Here is a 22,570-nt window from a genome sequence, read left to right as displayed (position 1 = left end):
AATCTTTTTAAATTTTTATTTAGCTTGTTAAAAAAATAATTGAAAATTTTCTTTACTTATAACAATTTTTAGACGTACCTCATTCATAACACCCTTAATAAATTTTTGACGAAATCTATTGTTTTGCAATCATCAGGAGGTAAAAATAATAATAATATTCTATAAGTGATAAAATACATCAATAGACGTACCCAGTATTATTTCATTATATTATTTATCTTTATATTTAATTTAGTTTTCATTATTTATTTTTTAAATATTCTGTTTTTTTATAAAAAAAACACTGTCGGACGTACCCTAACACATACAACCTAATATACATACGAATAATTCAAAATATTCAAAATTTGTTTAATTTTAAATGTTCAAGCATTAATTTGTCTGTCCGAGTATTGATTTAAAATGTCAATCAATCAGGAAATTAAAAACATGTTACAAAATGATAAAACAAAATTGATTTCTTTGAAAGATATGTTAGAAAAAAATATTAGTTCTTGTAAAGATATTATTATTGTCGACTCTTGCAAAGCAGAAAAAACTCTTAAAATTCTTAAAACCTATCTTCCAAAAAGTTTTAAAGAAAAACATAATGGCAGTTTTGTTGTTTTAAGGTAAAGATGTTTGTTCAGGTTCCGAATTTTATTCTAATCATCCAACTTTTCATAATGCTTTTGTTAATAATACTAGCTCTTTTCTATGCTTTGATAACATCCTTCCTTTATCAGTATCACTAAATTCTTTGGATTCAGGAAAAAAAAGTATAGATTTAGTTCAAGAAGAAGCTATTAATAATTGTAACAATGAAAACTGGTCTTCTTTCCTTTGTATTCTTGCATTATCAAGTGTTTGCAATAAGAAAATAGAATGTTTATATCCAGATTTTGGTCTACATAAATTTAAAACTTTATTCAGCTCTACTATTGTACCTCGTATAACCTCTTTAAACAATATTGAGTCTTTTTATCTCTTTTTTTGTTATGAAGGTGTTTTATATGATTTTTCTGCTCCTTTCCAACACAACCATTATACCCCTGTGATAATAAAAGAAAACTTAAAACGAAAAATTTCAAATGAAAGCACCAAAATGTCGCAGACTAAAATAAAATTTTATTTCGAGGCCAAACATCAAGATAGTAGTCTTTTATTAGATAATATAAAAAGGAAACCAATGGAAGTCTCTACTCAACCATCATTATCATTATCAAAATTTAGTAAAATTACATGTTGTGAATCATTTTCTTTACCGTCCAATAATTATGATATTGGTTATTTGGTTTCTAACTATACTAGTTATTCAAATGTTGCAAAAACCTTAAGTAATTCTGAACTTCAACATTTAGTTAAATCTGTTTTTGTACCTTGTAAAACATATTCTTTTTTCTAAAAATCTGAATGGGTGAAGTTTTCAATTTATGTGGATGGAAAAATTTCCATGGCTCACATATTCGAAAATATTTGATGGAGCCTTCTGTTTGCCATGTGTACTTTTTGGGTGCAATTTTCCATCTGAATGTAGTTTAGTCGAAAGATTATTTAGTAAGCCTTTTGATCGCTGGAATGAAGCTTCTCGTTACTTTCAGATACATTCATTTGGCAAAACCAATGATAGGTCTGTCTGCAGAAATAAAAGCTTACATGTAAAAACTGCTGAAGTTTTATTTTCAATGTCGTCCATTTGGTCTTGTAAAACAGAATCAATAGATATTACATCTCAAAAAATAGTTCAATCACAGATTTCTAAAAACCGACAGTTATTACAACCTATTATTGAAACAATTATTCTCTGTGGACGTCTTGGTCTTTCTTTACGAGGCCATAGAGATGATTCGGAGTTTCATCCTGAAAATGGTGAGTTTTCTAATCATACTGTAGGTAATTTTATTGAATTGTTACATTTTCGTGTTAAAGCTGGTGATAAAGTTCTTAAAGATCATCTTAAATATCATCAACGAAATGCATCTTATATATCTAGGACATCACAAAATCAGTTAGTAAGGTGTTGTGGAGAAATTATTACTGACACAATAATAGCAGAAATTAAAAATTCTAAATATTTTTCTGTTATTGCTGATGAAGCTTCTGACAGTTCAAATAAAGAACAGCTATCATTAGTTATACGATTTGTTGATTCGAAGTTTAATATAAGAGAAGAATTTATCAGTTTTTTACATTGCACAAATGGTGTTACTGGTAAAGGATTATTTGATATTTTGTTAAAAAGTATTTCAGATTTTTCTTTAGATATCATGAATTGCCGAGGACAGTCATATGATGGTGCTGGAGCAATGGCTGGTCATACCAAAGGATTGTCCTCTCGCATTTTAAATCTAAATGAAAAAGCTTCATTTGTTCATTGCTATAGCCATAGGCTAAATTTAGCTATTTATGCCTCGTGCAACGTACAATATGTTAAGAATCTTCTGACACATGTTAAAGAAGTATCATATTTTTTTAATCTTTTACCTACGAGACAACAAAAGTTAGAGGAGCATATCGAAAGTACTGTTCCATCGGCTGTTAAAAAAAAGTTAAAAGATGTTTGCAGGACACGTTGGGTGGAAAAAGTAAATGGATTAGACACTTTTCAAGAACTTTTTATTCCTTTGGTCTCTTGTCTTGAAGAGATGTCTTTAAATGTCAGTAAGAGTTTTAATCACTCAACATCTTCAAGTGCATCGTCTCTTCTGAAATTAATTACAGGTTTTGATTTTATTGTTGCTATGTGCATAACAAGAAATGTGTTTGACTTAACTCTTCCCATAACGTGAATGTTGCAGTCAAAGAGTAATGATATTTATGATGGTTTAAATCTATTCAGGCGTTGAAAGATGTTGTATCTTCACTTAGAAATGTAGTTGATCAGCACCATCAAATGTGTTATGAACAGGCTTTAAAAATTGCACAAAATAATAATGTAGCCGAAACAAAGCCAAGAACTTCCTTTATTTCCAAAAACAGAGATAATACACCTTCTGAATCTATTTCTGATTATTTTAAGCTTGTTATCACGATTCCTTTGTTAGACCATCTCAGTGTTGAACTAGACACAAGGTTTGATGATACTACCTTAAAATGTTATAAAGCACTTGTGCTAGTTCCTAGAAAAATGATTTCAGTAGTGCAATGTTCTCGTGACACCAGTTGGAAAGACTCCATCATATCTTTCAGTGACTTTTATGGAACAGATTTACCGAATCCGCTTGCTTTGTCTGGTGAGCTTGATTTATGGGAAGCCTTCTGGTTAAATTTTAAAGGAGATATCCCTTCTAATATTTCTGAGACTTTAAAAGCGATAAATTTTCCTGGTTTTGAAAACATAAAAGTTTGTCTAAAGTTACTTTCTACCTTTCCATTAACTTCATGTGAGTGTGAGCGGTCATTTTCTTCGCTTCGGCGCCTAAAAAATTACATGCGAAGCACCATGGTGTAGGACCGCCTAAATGGTTTAGCATTAATGAATATTCATACAGAGATAGTTATAGATATAAAAAAAGTCATTGATAAGTTTGCTACTATTAATCGTAGATTAACTTTTAAATAAAATTGAAATAAATATAAAATATATTTAAAAAAAATTTAAAAATATAAAGTTTAAAAAAATACAAATTACTAAAAATAAAAACAGAACAAAAAAAGTCATCTTTATTTGCGACTGGTAAAAAAAACCCGGCTTTTTTCATAGCCACAAATCTTTTTAAAACATTATTTGGCATAAAGAAATTATTGGCATACATCGCGTTACATAAGTTGGTTTCAGATATATCGTTGTTGCTGTTATCATTCTTTGTAAATGCTATGTTGTAATAATTATAGTGTAAACGTTTTTATTTTTTGAAGTTTTATGTATTATGCAAGTTTAAATAGAATAAAAATTTTAAAACTTACTTTTGCTATGCAAAATGTAAAACTAAGATTGCGGCATCTAATTTCTTTATATAAAATTCAATATTTATTATTATAATAAGTAATTATTTTGTTATATTTATATTTTTTATGTTTATTACAATATAAACATAATATATAATTATTTACGATAAAAATATAAGATGTGTAAAATGTGTAAGATTATAATTTAAAAATGGAATGTGAAAATATTAAACTAATTTGTGAGTATAAATAAATCTAACTTGTCAATATAAATAAATTTCTAAATTTTATATAAATATACGATTTTACTATGGTAAGATGTCCTAGTAATATCCTTGCGTATTTTTTTTATAAATACAGAGTTGTCACTAGGGAAGAGCGGTGTCTAACCCCCCACCCCCTACAAAAACTTTATTGAAAAATTAGTCGGCAAATTTAGACTTGTATTAGGCAAGTTTTTAACTATAGTCAGCAAATGTCAGTAAACGATGACTTTTTTTTTTAAAAGTAACTCGGCAAAAACATACGTTATTTACTCCCCCCCCCCCCTCCTCCTCCTTAAAGATCTTTTCGGAATGGCCCTGTGTATATATATGGTGTATTAATCCTTCCCCTCCAACTCCGGAATTGTGGGGGGGGGGGAGAAAAATTGCTCGTGGAAAAATCAGATGTACCCAAAAAATTTCCTGGATCCGCCCCTGATATGTATATTTATATCTTTATCATTGAATTATATGCAGCATATATTCTTCTATAATAAAAAAAGAAAAACATTTCTAGCGCGGGATCATTTAAAAGTTGTTTATATTAATCTATGAAGTTTAAAATTTTTTTTTCATAAACATGTGTAGTTTAATAGTAGAAACTTCAAATATTTTTAATATAATAAGCAAAATTAAAACCTAGTGTAAGTCTTATGACGCATAACCTAATTTGAATCTCCACCATCCCACCATTAATATAATTAACCACGCTCGCGTGTAATGCTCAAAAACGAGGTCGTTATATACTTTTTTTAAAAGTTTAATTTTATATATACAAAGTTCGAGGTTTGAAATCAGATCCTGAGATGATTTTAGAAACATATTTCTGATGATAATAAGGAGGTTTAAGATATTTCTGATGACAATAAAGAGGTTTAAACGCTTACACTATAACAGAGAATGGTGTTGTCAGTGTTACACCGTGTAACACAGTGTTACACTGTGTAACACAGTGTTACACTGTGTAACACAGTGTTACACTGTGTAACACAGTGTTACACTGTGTAATAACATATAAAAATTACTCCTCAAAATTACTGAAAAAAACATGTGTTCCTAAGCGGTGTCCCTAAAGGTTCGATTCTTGCTCCTCTTTTGTTGCTTAACGGGTGATGCGGAAGTTATCGGACAAATCCTAATTTCATTATTTGAGCATAATAATTAGTTTTTGTGGTTTTATGCGTAGGCATAAATATTCTATAAAATATAAACTTTATTATTTGAAACACAATTATTTAAAATGAGGTTAAATGCAGCTGAACGAGAATCTTTTCGAAAGAGACTAAAAATGTTTTTTGTAAATAAACCTAATATAAAAAAAAAAAATCGTAAATCATTTTGAAAAGGAAGGATTTGCTTGAAGTACACTATATGATAACCTAAAAAGGGTTGAAACTGTTCAATCTTTTTCTGATAGAAAGCACCCTGGTCGTCCGACATCCTGGACTAGAGAAAAAAAAGCCGAATTAACGAGACTTGTCAACAATCGAAAAGGGGTCAGTCAGAGAAAAATAGGTATTAAATTGGGTGTAAATCAATCGACAATCGGTCGTCCGTTAAAAAATGAATATTAAATATAGAAAACGTGAAAATACTCCAAAATACACTATAGAACAACAAATAAAGGCAAAGAAAAGAAGCAGGAAACTAGTTAACCAACTCTATAACACAAAATCGCTTCTAGTCATCGATGACGAAAAATACTTTTGTTTTGCAGGGGACAACATGCCTGGAAATTCTAGATACTATACAAACAACAAAAAGACATGCCCAGAAAATGTTCGTTTTATAGGAAAAGAGAAATTTCCAAAAAATTATTAATGTGGATAGCCATATCTGACCGTGGTGTGTCCGAGCCATTACTTCGCACTTCCAAAGCTGTAGCAATCAATTCATCAATCTATATTAATGAATGTTTAGAAAAACGAATTCTTCCATTTATTCACAAGTATTATGGAGACTTTAACTATTTATTTTGGCCAGATTTAGCAAGTTCTCATTATTCTAAAGATTCTCTAAATTGGATGGACTAATATGTCTATTACGTTGATAAAGAATCCAATCCCCCAAATGTGCCTCAAGCACGACCAATTGAAAATTTTTGGGGACATTTGGCACAGAAGGTTTACGAGGGAGATTGGCAAGCTTCAACAGAGCAAGTTTTGATTGGTCGCATTAAACTAAAACTACAAGAAATTGATTTAAACTTTTTACAGTCGCATATGAAAGGCGTCAGAGCAAAATTGAGATCAATTGCAGGTGGTGGTGTTTTTTCATATAAAAAATAATATATTTTTATTAAAAGATAAATGCTTTATTTAAAAAAAATATAATAGTAGTTTTTTTTTTTTATTTATAAATAAGTTATTGACGTTTTTATTTTGTCCGATAACTTCCGCATCACCCGTTATCTATATAAACCACCATCCAAAACTTTTTTGAACTTTCTTAAAATTTGAAACTGTAGTGTAGACGATACAAATTTATCAAACGCTTCAACAAACATCAATAATCTGTATGAAAACGAAATTAAAGAACTTCTAAAACTAAATATATGGTAGAAAACAAATAAATTGTCATTCTCATTTAGAAAAACAAAAATAAAATACACTTTGTTTCATTCAAATCAGCAAAGAAACGCATTATCGACAATTTTACCTTTGTTAATAATAGAAAATATATTTATTAATATAATCTTAGCAAAAAATATAATCAGCTCAGCCAGCGGACACAGACAATTAGCTTAGCCAGCAGACACAGATGTCTGTAAGACATCTTATACATACTAAAAAAAAAAGGAGGATACGTGATATAGCCTTAGTAAGGTATAATTTTCTACCTTTTAGGGTAAAAAATTATATTAAAAACAATTATTTCTCATACAATTTTCTAACTTAAAGGTATAATTTTCTACCTTATAAGGTAGAAAATTATACCTTACTAAGGGTATATCACATATTCTACCTTAACTAAAAATTTCTACCTGTAATTTTTAGTGTGTCAAAAGTTTGTTGGACACAAAATAAAAGTGAAAACAAATTTTTTAATGTGCATAGATGACAACGAAAAAAAAACCTAAAATACTTAAGGAAGAGGAAAATATAGTAAAAGGTGTAAAAACTCTCTTTTGTAAAATGTTTCTCTGCTTTAAATTTTTTTTTATGTTTAAAGATTATATGAATTAGTTCTTTTTGGACTAACAAGTAACAAGTAGTTCTTTATTGTTTTTTTTTTTTTTTTTTGATAAACAAATTGTTTTTCATCAAAACTTTTTAAAACCTTTAAAAAAAAAACACTCCAAAAATAATCAGCACAAAAAATTCTTAAGTTGTTTTTCTTTAAACCGACTGATTCAAATGAAAATAAGCTGATTGATATAGATAATAAAAATAAAGAATTGGGAGAAAATTGCACTGCAATCGTACCACTGCACCAGTCGCATATTATTGGGTTAGGGAAAAAGTTCGTTCAATTTTTTTCAAAGAGCTTTCTATAAACAAAAAACAATAATTATAACAATAAGGTAATCAATTATGTATTCGCCGTTACTGTTTACAACCTCCTCCCACCTCATGACCAATTTTTTGATGCCGCTCCGCTAAAAATTGCCCGGTCTGGTGTCGAAGAAGTTGTTGAGCCAGTTTTTGAGATCCTCTTCGCTGTCGAAGTTAACACTCCTCATTTGATTCCACAAGGAGCAGAAAAGGTGATAATCTGTTGATGCAAGGTCCGGAGAGTTCGGTGGATGTTAAAGAACCTCCCATTCGAGCTCTTGGAGTGCAATTTTGACAACTTGTGCAACATGGGGTCTGGTGTTGTCGTGAAGCAAGATAACTTGGCCTAGTCGGTCAGATCTTTTCAGTCGCATAGCCTCATTTACGCGGCGTAAATGAGGCTATGCGTAATTGTTGATCGTTGCGTTCTTTTCAAGCATTTTTTCAGTGTATCATGCTTTCGCAGTCCCACCAAATGCAGATTATGGTCTTTCTTGGGTGGAGATCTTGCTTGACTCTCAGCGTCGGCATGTCTCCTGGGGCCACCCACTCCTTTCTTTGTTTTATATTGACGTACAGGCACCATTTCTTATCTCCCGTGACGATTCGGTACAAAAAGCGCTGTTTATGGCCGCGTGTTGCTCGATGGAGCGCAAGGTGTTGAGAAGCGATTTGAAGACGATTTTCTTTGTTGATTTCGTTAAGCTTGTGAGGCATTCAGGCTCCAAGATTTTCGGAAAATCCTATTGAATGAAGATGATTGAGGATCGTCTTATGATTACAGTTCATTTTTTTGGTCAATTCACGACTTGTTTGGCAACCATCTTCCTTCAAAAGTGCCTTGAGATGCTCCTTATCGGATTCTGTGGGTTGTCCACTGCGAGGTATGTCTTCGAGGTCAAAGTCGCCGTTTTTGAACTTCGCAAACCATTTCTGTGCTGCGCGTTCACCTATGATACGTTCTCCGTACACGTTGCATATGTCACGAGCGACTTCAGCTGCTTTTTGGCCGCGATGAAAAGCGAAGAAAAGTAAGTGTCGAAGATGCTGATTTTTGCCACCTGGGTATTCCACTGGGTGGAAAATAAAAAAAAACTAAAAACCTTTTTCAGATATTTTTACTTGCCCTTTGCTTCACTATTGACAATATTTGAAATTTAACAAAATGAACATAGAGGGGCTAAGATTGACTATCAATTTGAATATCTATTGATTGAATATCAATTTAAATAGTCAACTTTGAATGCATTTTTTGTAAAAGAAAAACCTATTCAAAAACGCCTTGTTTTGTTTTAAAACTTAATAAAAACAACAGTCTAGTTTCACAGGAATTTATTATTGCTAAAATAATATAATATTATTTCATAACAAACACCCATTTAGTATTTTATTTTGTTTTAATGGATATGTTTTAGGTGGACTAGAATAAAAAAACTCTCATTCACATCAGTTTCACTTACAGACTATGCAAGTGGAACATCTTTACATTTTGCCAGAAAATTCTCAAAAAAAAAACTTTTAACAAGGTCAAAAGTAATTTTTTCCCCCTTCAAGCCTGCTTTTTCCTTGACATCAACATGAAACAATTGTTAAAGTACATTAATTACTGCTTGGTGTACTAAAATTACAATCTGGCAAATGATTGAAGATGATATCATATCTAATGGATAAATTCCATATTTCTTTCAAAACAACTGAGCTACTAAGTTACTGATTACTTTTTGGTCTGACAAATATAATGTTTATAAGTAAATAAAGTACAAAGGAGATTTATTTTTTGTAATTGTATGTGTTTTTTTTTGAACAAGTTTTTGATTGATCAAGTATTTTCCTCCAATACTTTTTAAAAGGTCCATAAAATGCAACATCAATAGATTGCAATAAATGGTAAGAGTTACCAATTATAGAAAAAGATACTGTTTCTTTGCAACAATATACTATTTTCTTTAGTAGATTCAAATAACTTTTTACTGTAAAGATTGCTTAGCTTATAACAAATAGGAACGTTCCTACAGTTTGACAAAAAACAATAACAAACCAGTCAAAAAAGTGATCAGAATTAAACCGTCTTTTGATTGTATTGTACATTAGGTAGTCCTTGTTCGGTTCTTGTTGTCCATCTTGTTGTCCATCCACTTTCAGCTCTTGTTGTCCATAAATGGTCAGCTTTATAAACATAACCAGAGACAATTTGACTAGAGGCACTAAACATGATTGACATAACATAACATGTTGTTTAATTGCTAACTTTTGCATATTTGTAACAACTATGGATTTTCCATATGTTTTTGGATTAAGTTTTTAAACTTTATTATGCAAACTGGCAACTTTCACCCAATGAACACCTATTAATGTCTTCATATAATAATATTTATTGTTAGCATAAAATTTGAAAACTGGCATTCAGTATAATTAATATACTGCCTTGTATCAATTTTTTTCGTATAAATCTGGGATTTAATGCCATGAAATCCTAAACAAAACAAATTTAAAGATGAATAAAAGTACTTTTAACAAATCTAACTCAACTAGAGTGCCCAGATACCTTTGGTCCAAAATCAGGACATTTCAAAAAAAGTAGTATTTTTCAAAATAACGTTTATTACCATGACTACTACTATAATACTACAATAAAACATCAAATTCACATGTATTTACTGTTAGACAATATCTGATTCAGAAAATTTTCGTCACCCAAAATCTTTTTATACATTTCACCACACGATAAAGAATGATTTTAATTTGAAGCATTTTACGGTTTTAATATTCAATCGATTTCGATCGTGTCCAGAGTCAATATAGCCTGCTGAAATAATTGCAAGACGCTATGAAGAAATAGGAAATAAATTTCACTTGAATCATTGTTAAATAAGTTTTTAAAAACTTTTGGAACATCGGCAGAGGATAAGGCAAGTGATTTTAATGTAGCCCACAGTTTTAAAATGCGTTCAATAAGTGGTAGCATGCTCAGCCACCTAGTACGCAAATGTGTTGGAAAAGTAGCATATTCAATTTCAACGCATTCACAAAATTCGTTGAACTTTTCATGGCGCAATGTCGACCCATTAAAATTGCTTAAAATTTTAAATAATATCATTTCAACGTCCAGTGATAATCTTTCACGTGCTTGTTTCGCCGCATTATGGCATATAATGAATTCAAGGTTTTTAATATGGCAAAAACATTATTCTGCCCTTGTTGATTAGCACCATCAAAATTCACATTAGCGTTATCTGCACTAAAGGCTACTAATTTTGTAGCAATATAAAAAATATCTAATTATAATTGGAAAATTTTTTATTTTTTTGTGGTTGGAAGCGTCGGTAGTAATAGAAAAATAGCCATCTCCGAAATCGTTGAGTTGAATTCGTTGAGTCAAATTCGCAGCTGATATTTGCTAAGATACCGGCGTATTTTTACTCACAAAAAAGTTCCCTATTTGAGCTGTTGACTGCTTGGATTTTGAACTTTCATCACGAAGTTTAGTACTACAATATCTAGAAATTGCTGGGGCGCCTGTACTTCCAATATCGATATCCAATGAACAATATAAACAGAATGCGAAAGAATCTCCTTTTCTACTCTTTTTAATACCATCAAAATCTTTAGAATATTCTTCTCGATAAAGATTATTCCTCTTTGTAGCCATTATACAATTTAACAGTAATTTTATTAACCTTGAAAATAAAAACATTCAAATTAAATACAAAATTATTAAACTGCGTACAAAAATGCTAAAACAAACATTCATAGGTGTATAATATATGATAAGAGAACCTATGTATCTGAAAATAAAGCGATTGAATTGAAACTGACTGCAACATACTTTATTTTAAGGCTCAGCTTCCTATGTGTTCAATTTATTCTATGTTTCCCTGAGACACTAATGAATCACTTTTTATTTAGTATAGTTATATTTAACTAATACTTTATAGTTCTCACTATCTTACTGCAAATCATAAACTAAAACAATATAAACCACATATAACATTTCACTACGAAATTCCCAAGTGGCTTACAAAATGTGATTATCAACACGTTCATAATAAGTCATTACGTGATTCTGAGCACGTGTGTAAAACCGTTGTTGTAATGTGAGCCGCTAATTATTCTCTGGCGAATATTAGACGAGATTTACAACACTATTGAGGTTCACACAGCAAATAGTTCAACGCGTCATTTATTTTTTGAGTTGTCTCGTGAATTTATAGTCAATTCAAAATTGCCTCAAACCTTTCTCAAGATAGTAAGCTTAATTATCTTACAACTTTAAAAAATTTCAGGACAAACCAGGATGGGAACTCGAGTTTAAGGACAAAATCAGAAAATTTTTAGAATCAGGATGAGCTTCTAAAAATTAGGATAATCCTGATAAAATCAGGACATCAGGGCACCCTAAATTCAACCCAATATATAATGTATACACACAAATTATATGACAATGCTTATACACATGGTATTCTAATTTTTAATCATAATAATATTATATATGACAAAGGAAATTTTAAATTGTTTCATGTTTCTGACTATTTATGTAGTGGGGTTACTTTGAACGTTATTCAAAGTTGTGTGTATGCAAAAAAATGTATACAATAAAGTATGTTGTGCTAGAGCAGTAGAACATAACTTTAGTAGGCTAACAAACTTTTATAGATTTTATATGCTTAATAAATTCATAAACAAAAAACATGCAACTTAGACAAAAAGGTGCTACACTTGCTGAGGCAGCGTACAAAGTATTCTGACTAATTTTTTTGAGAAAAATATCCGAAAGTAAAACTTTAAATAATCAAAATAAAAACTATTTTTAATATTTTGATGTTTGAGGTTTGAACAGTTTCATATAAATTCTTGCCATAATTACAACTCGAAAAAAAAAAGATTTGTATTCAGTTACCCCGCTATTTAAAGTAACCGGTTTACGGGATATCAAAAGTCTTTGCAAATATGAAGAAACTTTGTATTTGAATTATTTATTAACAAATCACGATTAAAGCAAGTTCATTTTTTAGGTAATGTAATTTGATCAATATAATTTTTTAAATATTTTAATGTTTTGTTAACTTTATCAATGTAGCTTTATTTATGTGATATATACCTTTATTCCTTTGGGATCGTCCATAAAGCACGTACCTTTTTTTTCGTCTACCCCCCCCCCCTCCCTCCTACCCCGCATTTTGCAATACGCTTTTATGAGTACTTTCCAACTCCCTAAAAGTACATCTTTTTTAATTTAGTGTCTCCTTTCTTTTATAATTGACCCACTACCCTCCCATCTCATATATGCCATTTGCGGACCCCCTCTTCCCCTCCGAGCGTACGTACTTTATGGACGATCCCTTGAAATGAATACAATTTATTATTTTAAAGCGGAAGTTTTAAAGCGGACAGCGCGGTTTACTTCAAACTATCGTTACTCTTCGTTACTTAATACACGGGAGGAAACGTTTATTAAATTTCGGAATTTTTTACCACCCTCCCAAGGCTTATTATAACCCCCTTCCCCCTCTCCACTTCCCCCCTTCCTTCCTTCAACGTTTATTAATTTTTTTTTTTTTTTGTCAATAAAAAAATAACATCTCAAAACCAAAAATTTTATATATATATATATATATATATATATATATATATATACATATACATATATATATATATATATATATATATATATATATATATATATATATATATATATATATATATATATATATATATATATATATATATATATATATGAAGTACATATATTATATATATATACTTTATATATATATATATATATATATATATATATATATATACATATATATATATATATATATATATATATATATGTATGTATATATATATATATATATATATATATATATATATATATATATATTATATATGTATATAAAGTATATATATAATATATATATATATCATATATATATATATATTATATATATACTTATATATATATATATATATATGATATATATATATATATATTAATATATATATACATTAATATATATATATATATATTAATATATATATATATTAATATATATATATATATATATATTAATATATATATATATCATATATATATATATATATATATATATATATATATATATATATATATATATATATATATATATATATATATATATATATGTATATATATATATATATATATATAAGTATATATATAATATATATATATATTATATATACTTTATGTATATATATATATATATATATATATATATATATATATATATATATATATATTATATATATATATATATAAAAGATATATATATATATATATATAAAAGATATATACATATATATGTATATATATATATATATATCTTTTGGGATATACGATCGGGTGAGCTAATTAAATCTGCAGAAATTAAATAGAAAAAATAAAAAAATATCTACTGGGCCATCTGCACTATCTACACTAAACTTGGGTATCCAAAATGTTCGCTAATAATCAAACAAATAAATAAATATCAAACCCTTATCATTATCATCTACTTGCCTGTCCTATGAACGTGCATCTGCTAAATTAAATTAGGCAAACACTATTTAATATGTTGTTGCTATTTATCGATCAAATCCAATCATTCCGACTCTCATTTTCTTTTTGGAACTCTCTGATCTTTTAGAAGAACTTCAAACATTATCTGAAGAAATACTTCTGTGCGGTGACTTTAATTGCCAAGGTACCACTCAATAACTATCAATCCAAGACTTGCTAAAGTTCTGGTATTGCCAACCTAGTTTGATCTAGTAACAAACCGCCATTATGACATTTCCCTCAACAATATTCAAGTAGCAGACGAGGGCATTTCGGACCACAAAAAAATTAAGCTTACCATGTTTTATTGAAGAAATACAAGTGATGTTTTGCTGTTTATTACTTAAAATAAATGTAGATGAGTACGCTGAACAAAATAGCAATAACAATAATAAAAAGAACAAGAAACAACCGTTCTTGATAATTTAGCACTAATGTAACAATATTTATTTAGACTTAGCAAGCATAATAGTATATGGTTATCTTCTGATGCAAAGATTAAAGAAAACCTTTGTCGTAAACAGGAGTGTTGTTATAGAAAAACTGGTAATTTATCAGATAAATAACTATATCGAAGTGCATGCCGAGAGGCATTTAAAGCTATTCCCCAATCCAGATGTAATTATTATGAGGAAAAACTTAACTCAGCACATGGAAATCAAAAAATAAGAGTATTAATAAAGAAATACTTTATTCAATTAATCCAAAAACTCATCACACAATACCAGAAGCAAAATGTCACACAACAAGTCAATTTACAATAAGTCAACGCCATAAGTCAATATTTTGCAAGCAAACTTGAAAGTATATATATAAAAAAAAATATTCAAGAAAGACTTGCTACATTCCTAAAATCTGATTTCATTATGGAGCAATCTTCCCCCTGTAAATATTTTTACAACATTTCGTACAGCCACTTCCACTGATGTTTCGCATGTAATCCAAACTCTCAAATCTAAGAAATCGCCACTCGATATTATTCCGACAAACATTCTTAAAACATATTCAAAATTTATTAGTTCAATTATAGCTTACCTCGCTGACCTCTCATTCAAATCTGGAATTTTCCCAGTCTCATTTAAGGTTGCTCAAATTACATCATTTCCAAAAAATCAGGACAAATAGTATTTAAACTCACTGATTTGCACCTCATATCAAATCTCAATACAATATCCAAAATTCTTGAAAAGCTTTCTTTAACTCGGCTTCTTCCACTGTAATTTCAACTGTAAACTTCAATCCTTTTTAATCTGGTTTTAGGACTAATCACTCAACAGAAACAGCACTCCTAGATATAGCCAATGATATTTTGTAAAACATTGATGATGCAGCGTTTGGTACAATCAATCACAACCTGCTAATTGCTCGTATAAAAGATGAAAATATATATATATATATATTTCCAATTTCTGTTTTGTCTGTTTTTTCTAAAAGTATAGAGAGAATTTTACATAACGTAATTTATATTACGTTAAATAAAATACGTAATCACCCTTCTTTAAATAATATACTAGATGTTAATCAATACTGATTCAAAAAAAAAAAAACTCAACAAAAGATGCAATAGTCCAAATTATTCGCAATACTTCTGAACCTTTTGAAAATTCTCAATTCACGTTGGGAGTTTTCATAGATTTATCAAAAGCTTTTGATACAACTGATCACAAAATTCTCCAAAAAAATTTAAATGTTATGGAATTAAAGAAAATGTTTTACTGTTACTTAAAAGCTATTTAAGCAGCCATAAACATTTGTTTATAGTAATTTAACTGACCCATCCAATCTATTAAAAATAACCTGTATTGTTCCCCAGGGTTCTTTACTTGGGCCCCTTCTCTTTCTTATTTACATCAACGATTTACATAAATCTTCGAACTTGATTGCTGTTATGTTTGCAGATGACACTAACCTCTTTTTATCTGATAACAATATTACATCATTATTTTAATTTTAAAATATGAATATCGAATTAACAAAAAATTTTGAATGGTTTAAAATAAACAAGCTTTCACTTGATGTTGAAAAAACTAATTGGATACTTTTTCGTCCAGGTTCTAAAAAAAACTTCTGCCTTGCAATTTACCATTACTTTTTATTGACAAAATTCTAATAAAAAGTATAATTAATACAAACTTTATAGGTATTATATCAATGAAAAACTTAATTGGAAATATCACATAGAATTCTTGTGTACAACTAGAAGTGAAATAGTGTTTTAATTAATATAGTATAAAGCTAAAAGTGTTTTATATAAACGTAATTTAACTCAATTATATTACTCCTTTATCCATTGTCATTTAAACTATGGAAATATTGCTTGGTGTAGAGCTAATAAATCCAAACTTAGGCCTCCTTATCGTCAACAAAAGCATGTTGCTCGTTTGATTTTATGTGTATATATATATTTTATGTATATATTTATATGTTTATATATTAATTTTATGTGTTTTATAAGTTATTTTATTTACTTAGGCCACTTTATCGTCAACAAAAGTATGTTGCTCAATAAATCTTAAAGATAGATTTACTCACGTCAAGCCTCTCTTATTTGAAATGAAAGTTCTTGATAATATCAGCTAAATGTTTTTAATATTCTTTGTTTTATGTAAAAATGTAAAACTAACTCCGACCCAGTTTCTTTCCATAATTTATATAACTTAAAAGATAAAAATAAATACTTAAGAAATAATAATTTAATTCGTCAACCATTTTTTGAAACTAATTTTAGAAAATCAAGCATGTCGTTTCGTGGAACTTCAATTTGTAATAAAATTTTAAAACATTTTTATTTTTCTTTGGAATGGAGTTACCTTTTTTTTTTGTTGATAATTTCCGTCAAATAGAAAATGCGAACGGATGTGGATATTTGAAGTAATTTTTTAATTTTATTTTTAAGTTTTGACGTTAATTTTATTTAAAAAAAAAAACGTTTTGAGTTAATTTTATTTTTAAAATATAAATATTACAATCAAACAGATGGTGTTACAATAGGCTCTCCTTTAGCGTCTATTTTAGCTAATATTTTCGTCGTATTTATAAACAAACATGGGTCAATAACTGCTCCTTTACAGCACTATTTTTTTATAAACGGTATGTGGATTAAATAATTGCTTTTATTCTGAATATGAAGCTTAAGAATTTTTCAAACACGTTAACAAACAAACATAAAAATTTAAAATTTACTATGGAAAAAGAACAAGATAACCAGATTGCCTTTTTAGATGTACTTATTAAAAAATTCAATTCGTTTTCGACTTCAGTTAATCACAAAAAAACGTATACAGGTCTTTTACAAAAATTTTTTAGTTTTATTCCCTCTTGCTACAAATTTGGACTTGTTCGTTGTTTGATTGATCTTACATTTAAAATTAATAATACACTGTGCTCCCCTGTGACCCTCAGGGTAAATTTTGATTTAGTCCAATTTTTTTTGACTGGTTATTATTATTGGGTTTAAAAAAGAGTTTTTAAATTCTTTTTAAAATCTAAACTAACTGCTGAGCATAAAAAAATATTGATTTACTTTATTAAAATATCCATTTTAAAAATGACGTCGTTTATGCAAGTTTTTTGTCAAACAATCGAAATATAAAATAAAAAGTATTATTTCCACGGTATAATTTACCGAAAACGAACCATCAAATGTGTCATTTATACCGAAATGGCTGAAATAAAAATTATTATTTAGCGCTGGAGGTTTTTTTATTTTTGGAAAACAGTCACTTTAAATTATCCATATTAAATTCGAAACATGATTTGGAGAGAGTATGATATAGAGAAAGATTTTTTGTTCTAATACTTTCAAAATATTTATAATATATACACAGGTACGCTTTGCATTAAGTGAAAAAATATACAAATAAATGATTACATTAACTAAATATTTTAAATGGATCATTGTCACATTACACTCAATCATATGAAAATAATGATATCTGAGGAGAATAAATAAAGTTTTAAGAGTATATATAAAAATATAAAAGTATGTTAAAGCAACATAGAATTTTAATAACACCTTATAATGTTTTAATTAAATTATTTATTAATAACCCATATGGTAAGTTTTTGTGTATTAGTTTAAATTTTTGTTTTTTTTCCTACAGTAAATAGGATTTAGAAAATTTTTTAGAAGATAAAAAAATAAATAGTATTTAGAAAATTTAGGCAGTTCTGTGGAAAATGGCAGAAAGTTTAAACATAATATGTGCATGCTGCTTGGAGGTATATGGTAAACGGACCGACAAAGTTTTAAAAACCACTCCTGGTATTGAAAAACATATTCAAAACCTTATGGAATATAATATATATGGAATATAATAATATTCAAAACCTAAACCTATGGAGAGAGTATGATGTGGAGAAGGAATGTTGAATCCAAAGGTTATATGCTCATCACGTGCAACAAACCTTTATGCTTTAAACAGGGCAGAAACACAAAAAATTGGGAAGTGGATAGCTATAATATCACAGGTGTTAGTTACAGAATTAAGGAATGTTTTAAAAATAGTGTAAAACATAAGTAATGCATCGCAGCTATAATTTTTGCTATATATATTAAGAAGATGTAAAAATAGAAAAGTATTTATTTTCCAAAAATTAAAATTTTATAGTTTTACATTCTGAATGTATGAAGTATATTTTAATTTTGTAATAAATTTCACACTTATATTACAGAATAATCAAAATTTACCACTTTTAATATTTTTTATTAAGATTGATCGACAAAAATTAAAAAGAACAGATTTTTTAAAAAAATTAAAAAGAACTAATTTTTTATTTCAGAAATGTTTTACGTTTTTTTTACAAAAAAACGTAAAACATTTCTGAAATAAAAAGTTAGCAAAAATTATTTTCCCAAGGTGAATAAAAATGTCCCTTCATTGAATAAACTGGGAGGGCGTGGACACCATTATCCTAAGGAACAGTCATTCCATTTAGATCAAGATTTATTTCATTCATCCAATCGACACTTTTACCGTTTTCCACATTAGCTGATACAACCATTAGTTCTTGTTGACGACGAGCAACGACTGTCCGAGGCCTAATTCTTACGGATGTAGCGGTTATTTCCTTGATGTGTGTTAAACTATGACCTCACAGCATGACTATTGATGCAAAGTATTGGTGACATTTTTTGCAGATTCTATCACTATTTACATATTGCATTGATGGACATATAAAATTGACCTTTATAGATTCGAAGAACGAGGAAGGATGTCGTTAACTTTCAAACTTTGTGCTGCAAACAGAGATGGAAATTGATGACATGATGGGTCTATTGTTCGTTCTGGAATTGTAAGACCTTCGCTTGTTCAAACAACTGGCAACAGAGAAGAAAAAAATCTGTCTTTTATGACACTGAAATAAGAACTTCTAGGTTTCGAACAGCACTTATAGTCATTACATTTTATAATCTGCATAAGGTATTGGCTTGTTCATATGTGACTATCATACCATTTCTGATCCCTTGACAAAAAGAGTTGTTCTTGTAACTCAGACTCCGTAGGCTCAATGTACTTTGCCACTGTTGGAAAATTATCGACAAACAAGCTTAACCAAATTTCAGCGAGAGTGGTACCTGCAAATTTAAAGTTTGTCTTTTCTAAATCAACATCAATTGTAATACCTCTCTCGTTCAGATGGCTACCATAGTAGTCATATGGTAATATCAACCCAGCAAGTTCCTTACTAAGTGGTGCCATTTTTTATTTCAACTCTATTAAATGCACTTCTTCCAGGAGCGTTTGTAGCAAGGAATAAAGTATCAAAACCATGCTGGATGAAGTGATGTACTGTAACCTTAATAACTTTTTGGTATCTTGGGTTCTCATCAGGGCCACCATCAACTGTCAAAATTAAAATTGGTTTGACCAATCAATCAATACCACCTCTGGTAATGGTATCAAACTCCTGTTTGATACCATTACCAGAGTGTAAACAACCTTTGAAAATCAAGTCCATGGCTAAATGCTGTTGATTTTGAGTGTTTTCTTGACCTTATTGCTATATAGGTTGGTCCGGAATATCCTACTGCTTCTCGATTTCCAAGACCATTAGACTGAATTGAGATTCCACCACACACCGATGGAATTTATTTGTGTCCTGTAGCCACCACCCAATCATGGTCAGGTAAGCTGACTCTGTACTCGACGTGCATTAGTAATGGACTTTGTTTTTTCGCAGCAGTCAACCCAATTGGAACACGAGCTTTGTCATCTTGACTCAAAAAAACACACTTCATTCATTCCTAACATGGACGCTAACTCTTCCAAGTGCCTTATTGTAGTAGTACAAAATAAACTGTCGATGTGTTTAGCGTGCTGATCATTCTATGCTCTAATTAACTTTTCAGGTACCGTTGACAAATGACGCTTTCCTTCAAGAGATGAACTTCGCTTCGGTAAGAGACGAAGGTAAAGCCCACTTCTACTGATTGTGAAGCCAACTATTTTCAACTGTTCAGCCAGTTGGTTTAACGTTTTGATACTTCTATATACATCACTATTTCGTTTTTCATGAGATGTTGATCCATGCACAGCAATATTTACAATAGTTTCAAGTAGTAAAGGTTGATTTTGCTCAATTCTCGGCCTACCATGCTTGTCTCTTACATTTAGAGGTATGCGTAATTTTGGGTTGGCTTCAAGTAAAGAGTTAAATTTTCTTTTCTTCAATTCTCTTGCTTTTGTCGATTCTTGATGTTTCTGAGCGGCCAGTACTAGATCCTGGTTCTAATTCATCAATAAGAACATCGGCCCCTTCTCTATCAAACAGTAAAATTTGAAGACGGAACAACTTTGTTATGCACATATGTGGTTGAGCGTTTACAAGTAGATAATGTTTGTTTAGCCCAAAATGCTAGAAGTGTTCCTTTTTTGTTTGAGGAAAGAGTGTTTAGTTCTTGCAACCAATGATCCGCTTTGATTTGTAAATTTTTATCAGTTTTCATTTCATTCCACTTCTGAATGAGTTCTTCTTGACAAGCCTTTCTACTCTCTGTAGGATATGAAAAGGAACTGAAAAAATTTCCATCAAAAAGACGCTGGTATACTTTATTTTTATCCATAATCCGGAAATTAATTATCGGAAAAAAATTTTAAGGTAATTAATTTCTGGATTATACTTCTATATACATCATACTTATATATACATCACTGGGAGAAAGTTTGAATCTGGTCATAATAAGAGAAAAAGAAAACTCGAGGAAGAAAATACCGCGCCACTCAAAAGAATTCAATTTTGTGTCACCTTAAGCCACTGAGTGATGCAAATACTCAAGAGATCGGTACTTCTAAAGTTGCACATCGTCCTCATCCTGATGAGACTCCTCATCTTAAAGATCCACAACCTAAAGATGATCTTGACAATCTTCCTGCGCTTGAAGATAATCCAGATACACTACTTCATCATCATGGAGAAGACGATCCAGGTCCAATACAGCTTGAAAAAGATGATGATGGGATTTATGGCTCTCAACCCAATGATGATCAACATCCCTCTATGTTTCAGAAAATAATCGTAGTGCAGAAAATATTACGTTTCCATCAACATCACAGTAAGTAGGAGATTATTTTTGTACAAAAACAGTACAGTTCCTATTATCCGTCACTCGGTTATCCGAAAAGAATTTTTTTTTCCCTTTTTTTTTTTTTAATTTGTTAATTTACCTTTCCTTTTCATAGTTTCTATTGATATTTTGCATATTTTTGCCTTGTTTTGCGTTATTTAAATAATATAAATACGCACAATCACATTAAGAACTGTAACCTACTAATGCATATAAATTTATTTTTTTTCATTCTCCATATCCTTGTAATCCGACAATTTTTTCTCTTATCTGACACCCCTTGGTCCCGTATTAGTCGGATAATCGAGACTCTGTATAAATCTTTCTTCTCTTATGAAAGATCTAATTCTAATTTCCTTAATTGTTGGATTTCAGAATTGAGGATCCTGCTCTTTGGCCCAAAATCTTAATGAATTCATTTAGAGAAATTCTGGTTCAACAAGGTCCTATAAAACTGAAGGCGGAAAAATTTTCCAAAAGATGACCATGGACAAAAATTCTCTGTGATGTATTATAAAGGGCATTTTCCAAATGGGGAAACCTATAAAAGAAAATGGTTAGTATATTCTAAGCATTCAAACAGCATATTTTGTTTTCCTTGCAAAATATTTTCTATCGGAAAAAAGAGCACAAAATTAACTGAAAATGGATATTCTGATTGGAAACATATAACATCAGATCTCAAGGACAATGAGAAGTCCGTAAACCACAAGGAATGCTTTATAAAGTGGATGGATTTGGCTGCAAGAATGAAGAAAAATGAGACTGTCAAGAATGCAACTTAAAAAAAATCAAATTA

At 29.6% G+C, this 22,570-nt stretch overlaps 1 protein-coding gene across 1 annotated transcript; it reads left to right on the top strand.

Annotated features, from left to right (window-relative positions):
* The first annotated feature begins 1,418 nt into the window (after positions 1 to 1,418).
* Positions 1,419 to 2,768, top strand: LOC136081158 (52 kDa repressor of the inhibitor of the protein kinase-like). Its single transcript, XM_065798455.1, has one exon. The coding sequence runs from the start codon at positions 1,419 to 1,421 to the stop codon at positions 2,766 to 2,768; it is 1,350 nt and encodes a 449-aa protein (XP_065654527.1).
* The last annotated feature ends 19,802 nt before the right edge of the window (positions 2,769 to 22,570 follow it).

This window comes from Hydra vulgaris, chromosome 06 (assembly GCF_038396675.1).
Source record: "Hydra vulgaris chromosome 06, alternate assembly HydraT2T_AEP".
Lineage (NCBI taxonomy): Eukaryota > Metazoa > Cnidaria > Hydrozoa > Anthoathecata > Hydridae > Hydra > Hydra vulgaris.
This window is presented reverse-complemented; position numbering and strand designations above follow the sequence as displayed.

Excerpts from the sequence above, each read along its gene's own strand:
- LOC136081158 (XM_065798455.1), top strand. The coding sequence starts at position 1,419 with ATGGAAAAATTTCCATGGCTCACATATTCGAAAATATTTGATGGAGCC.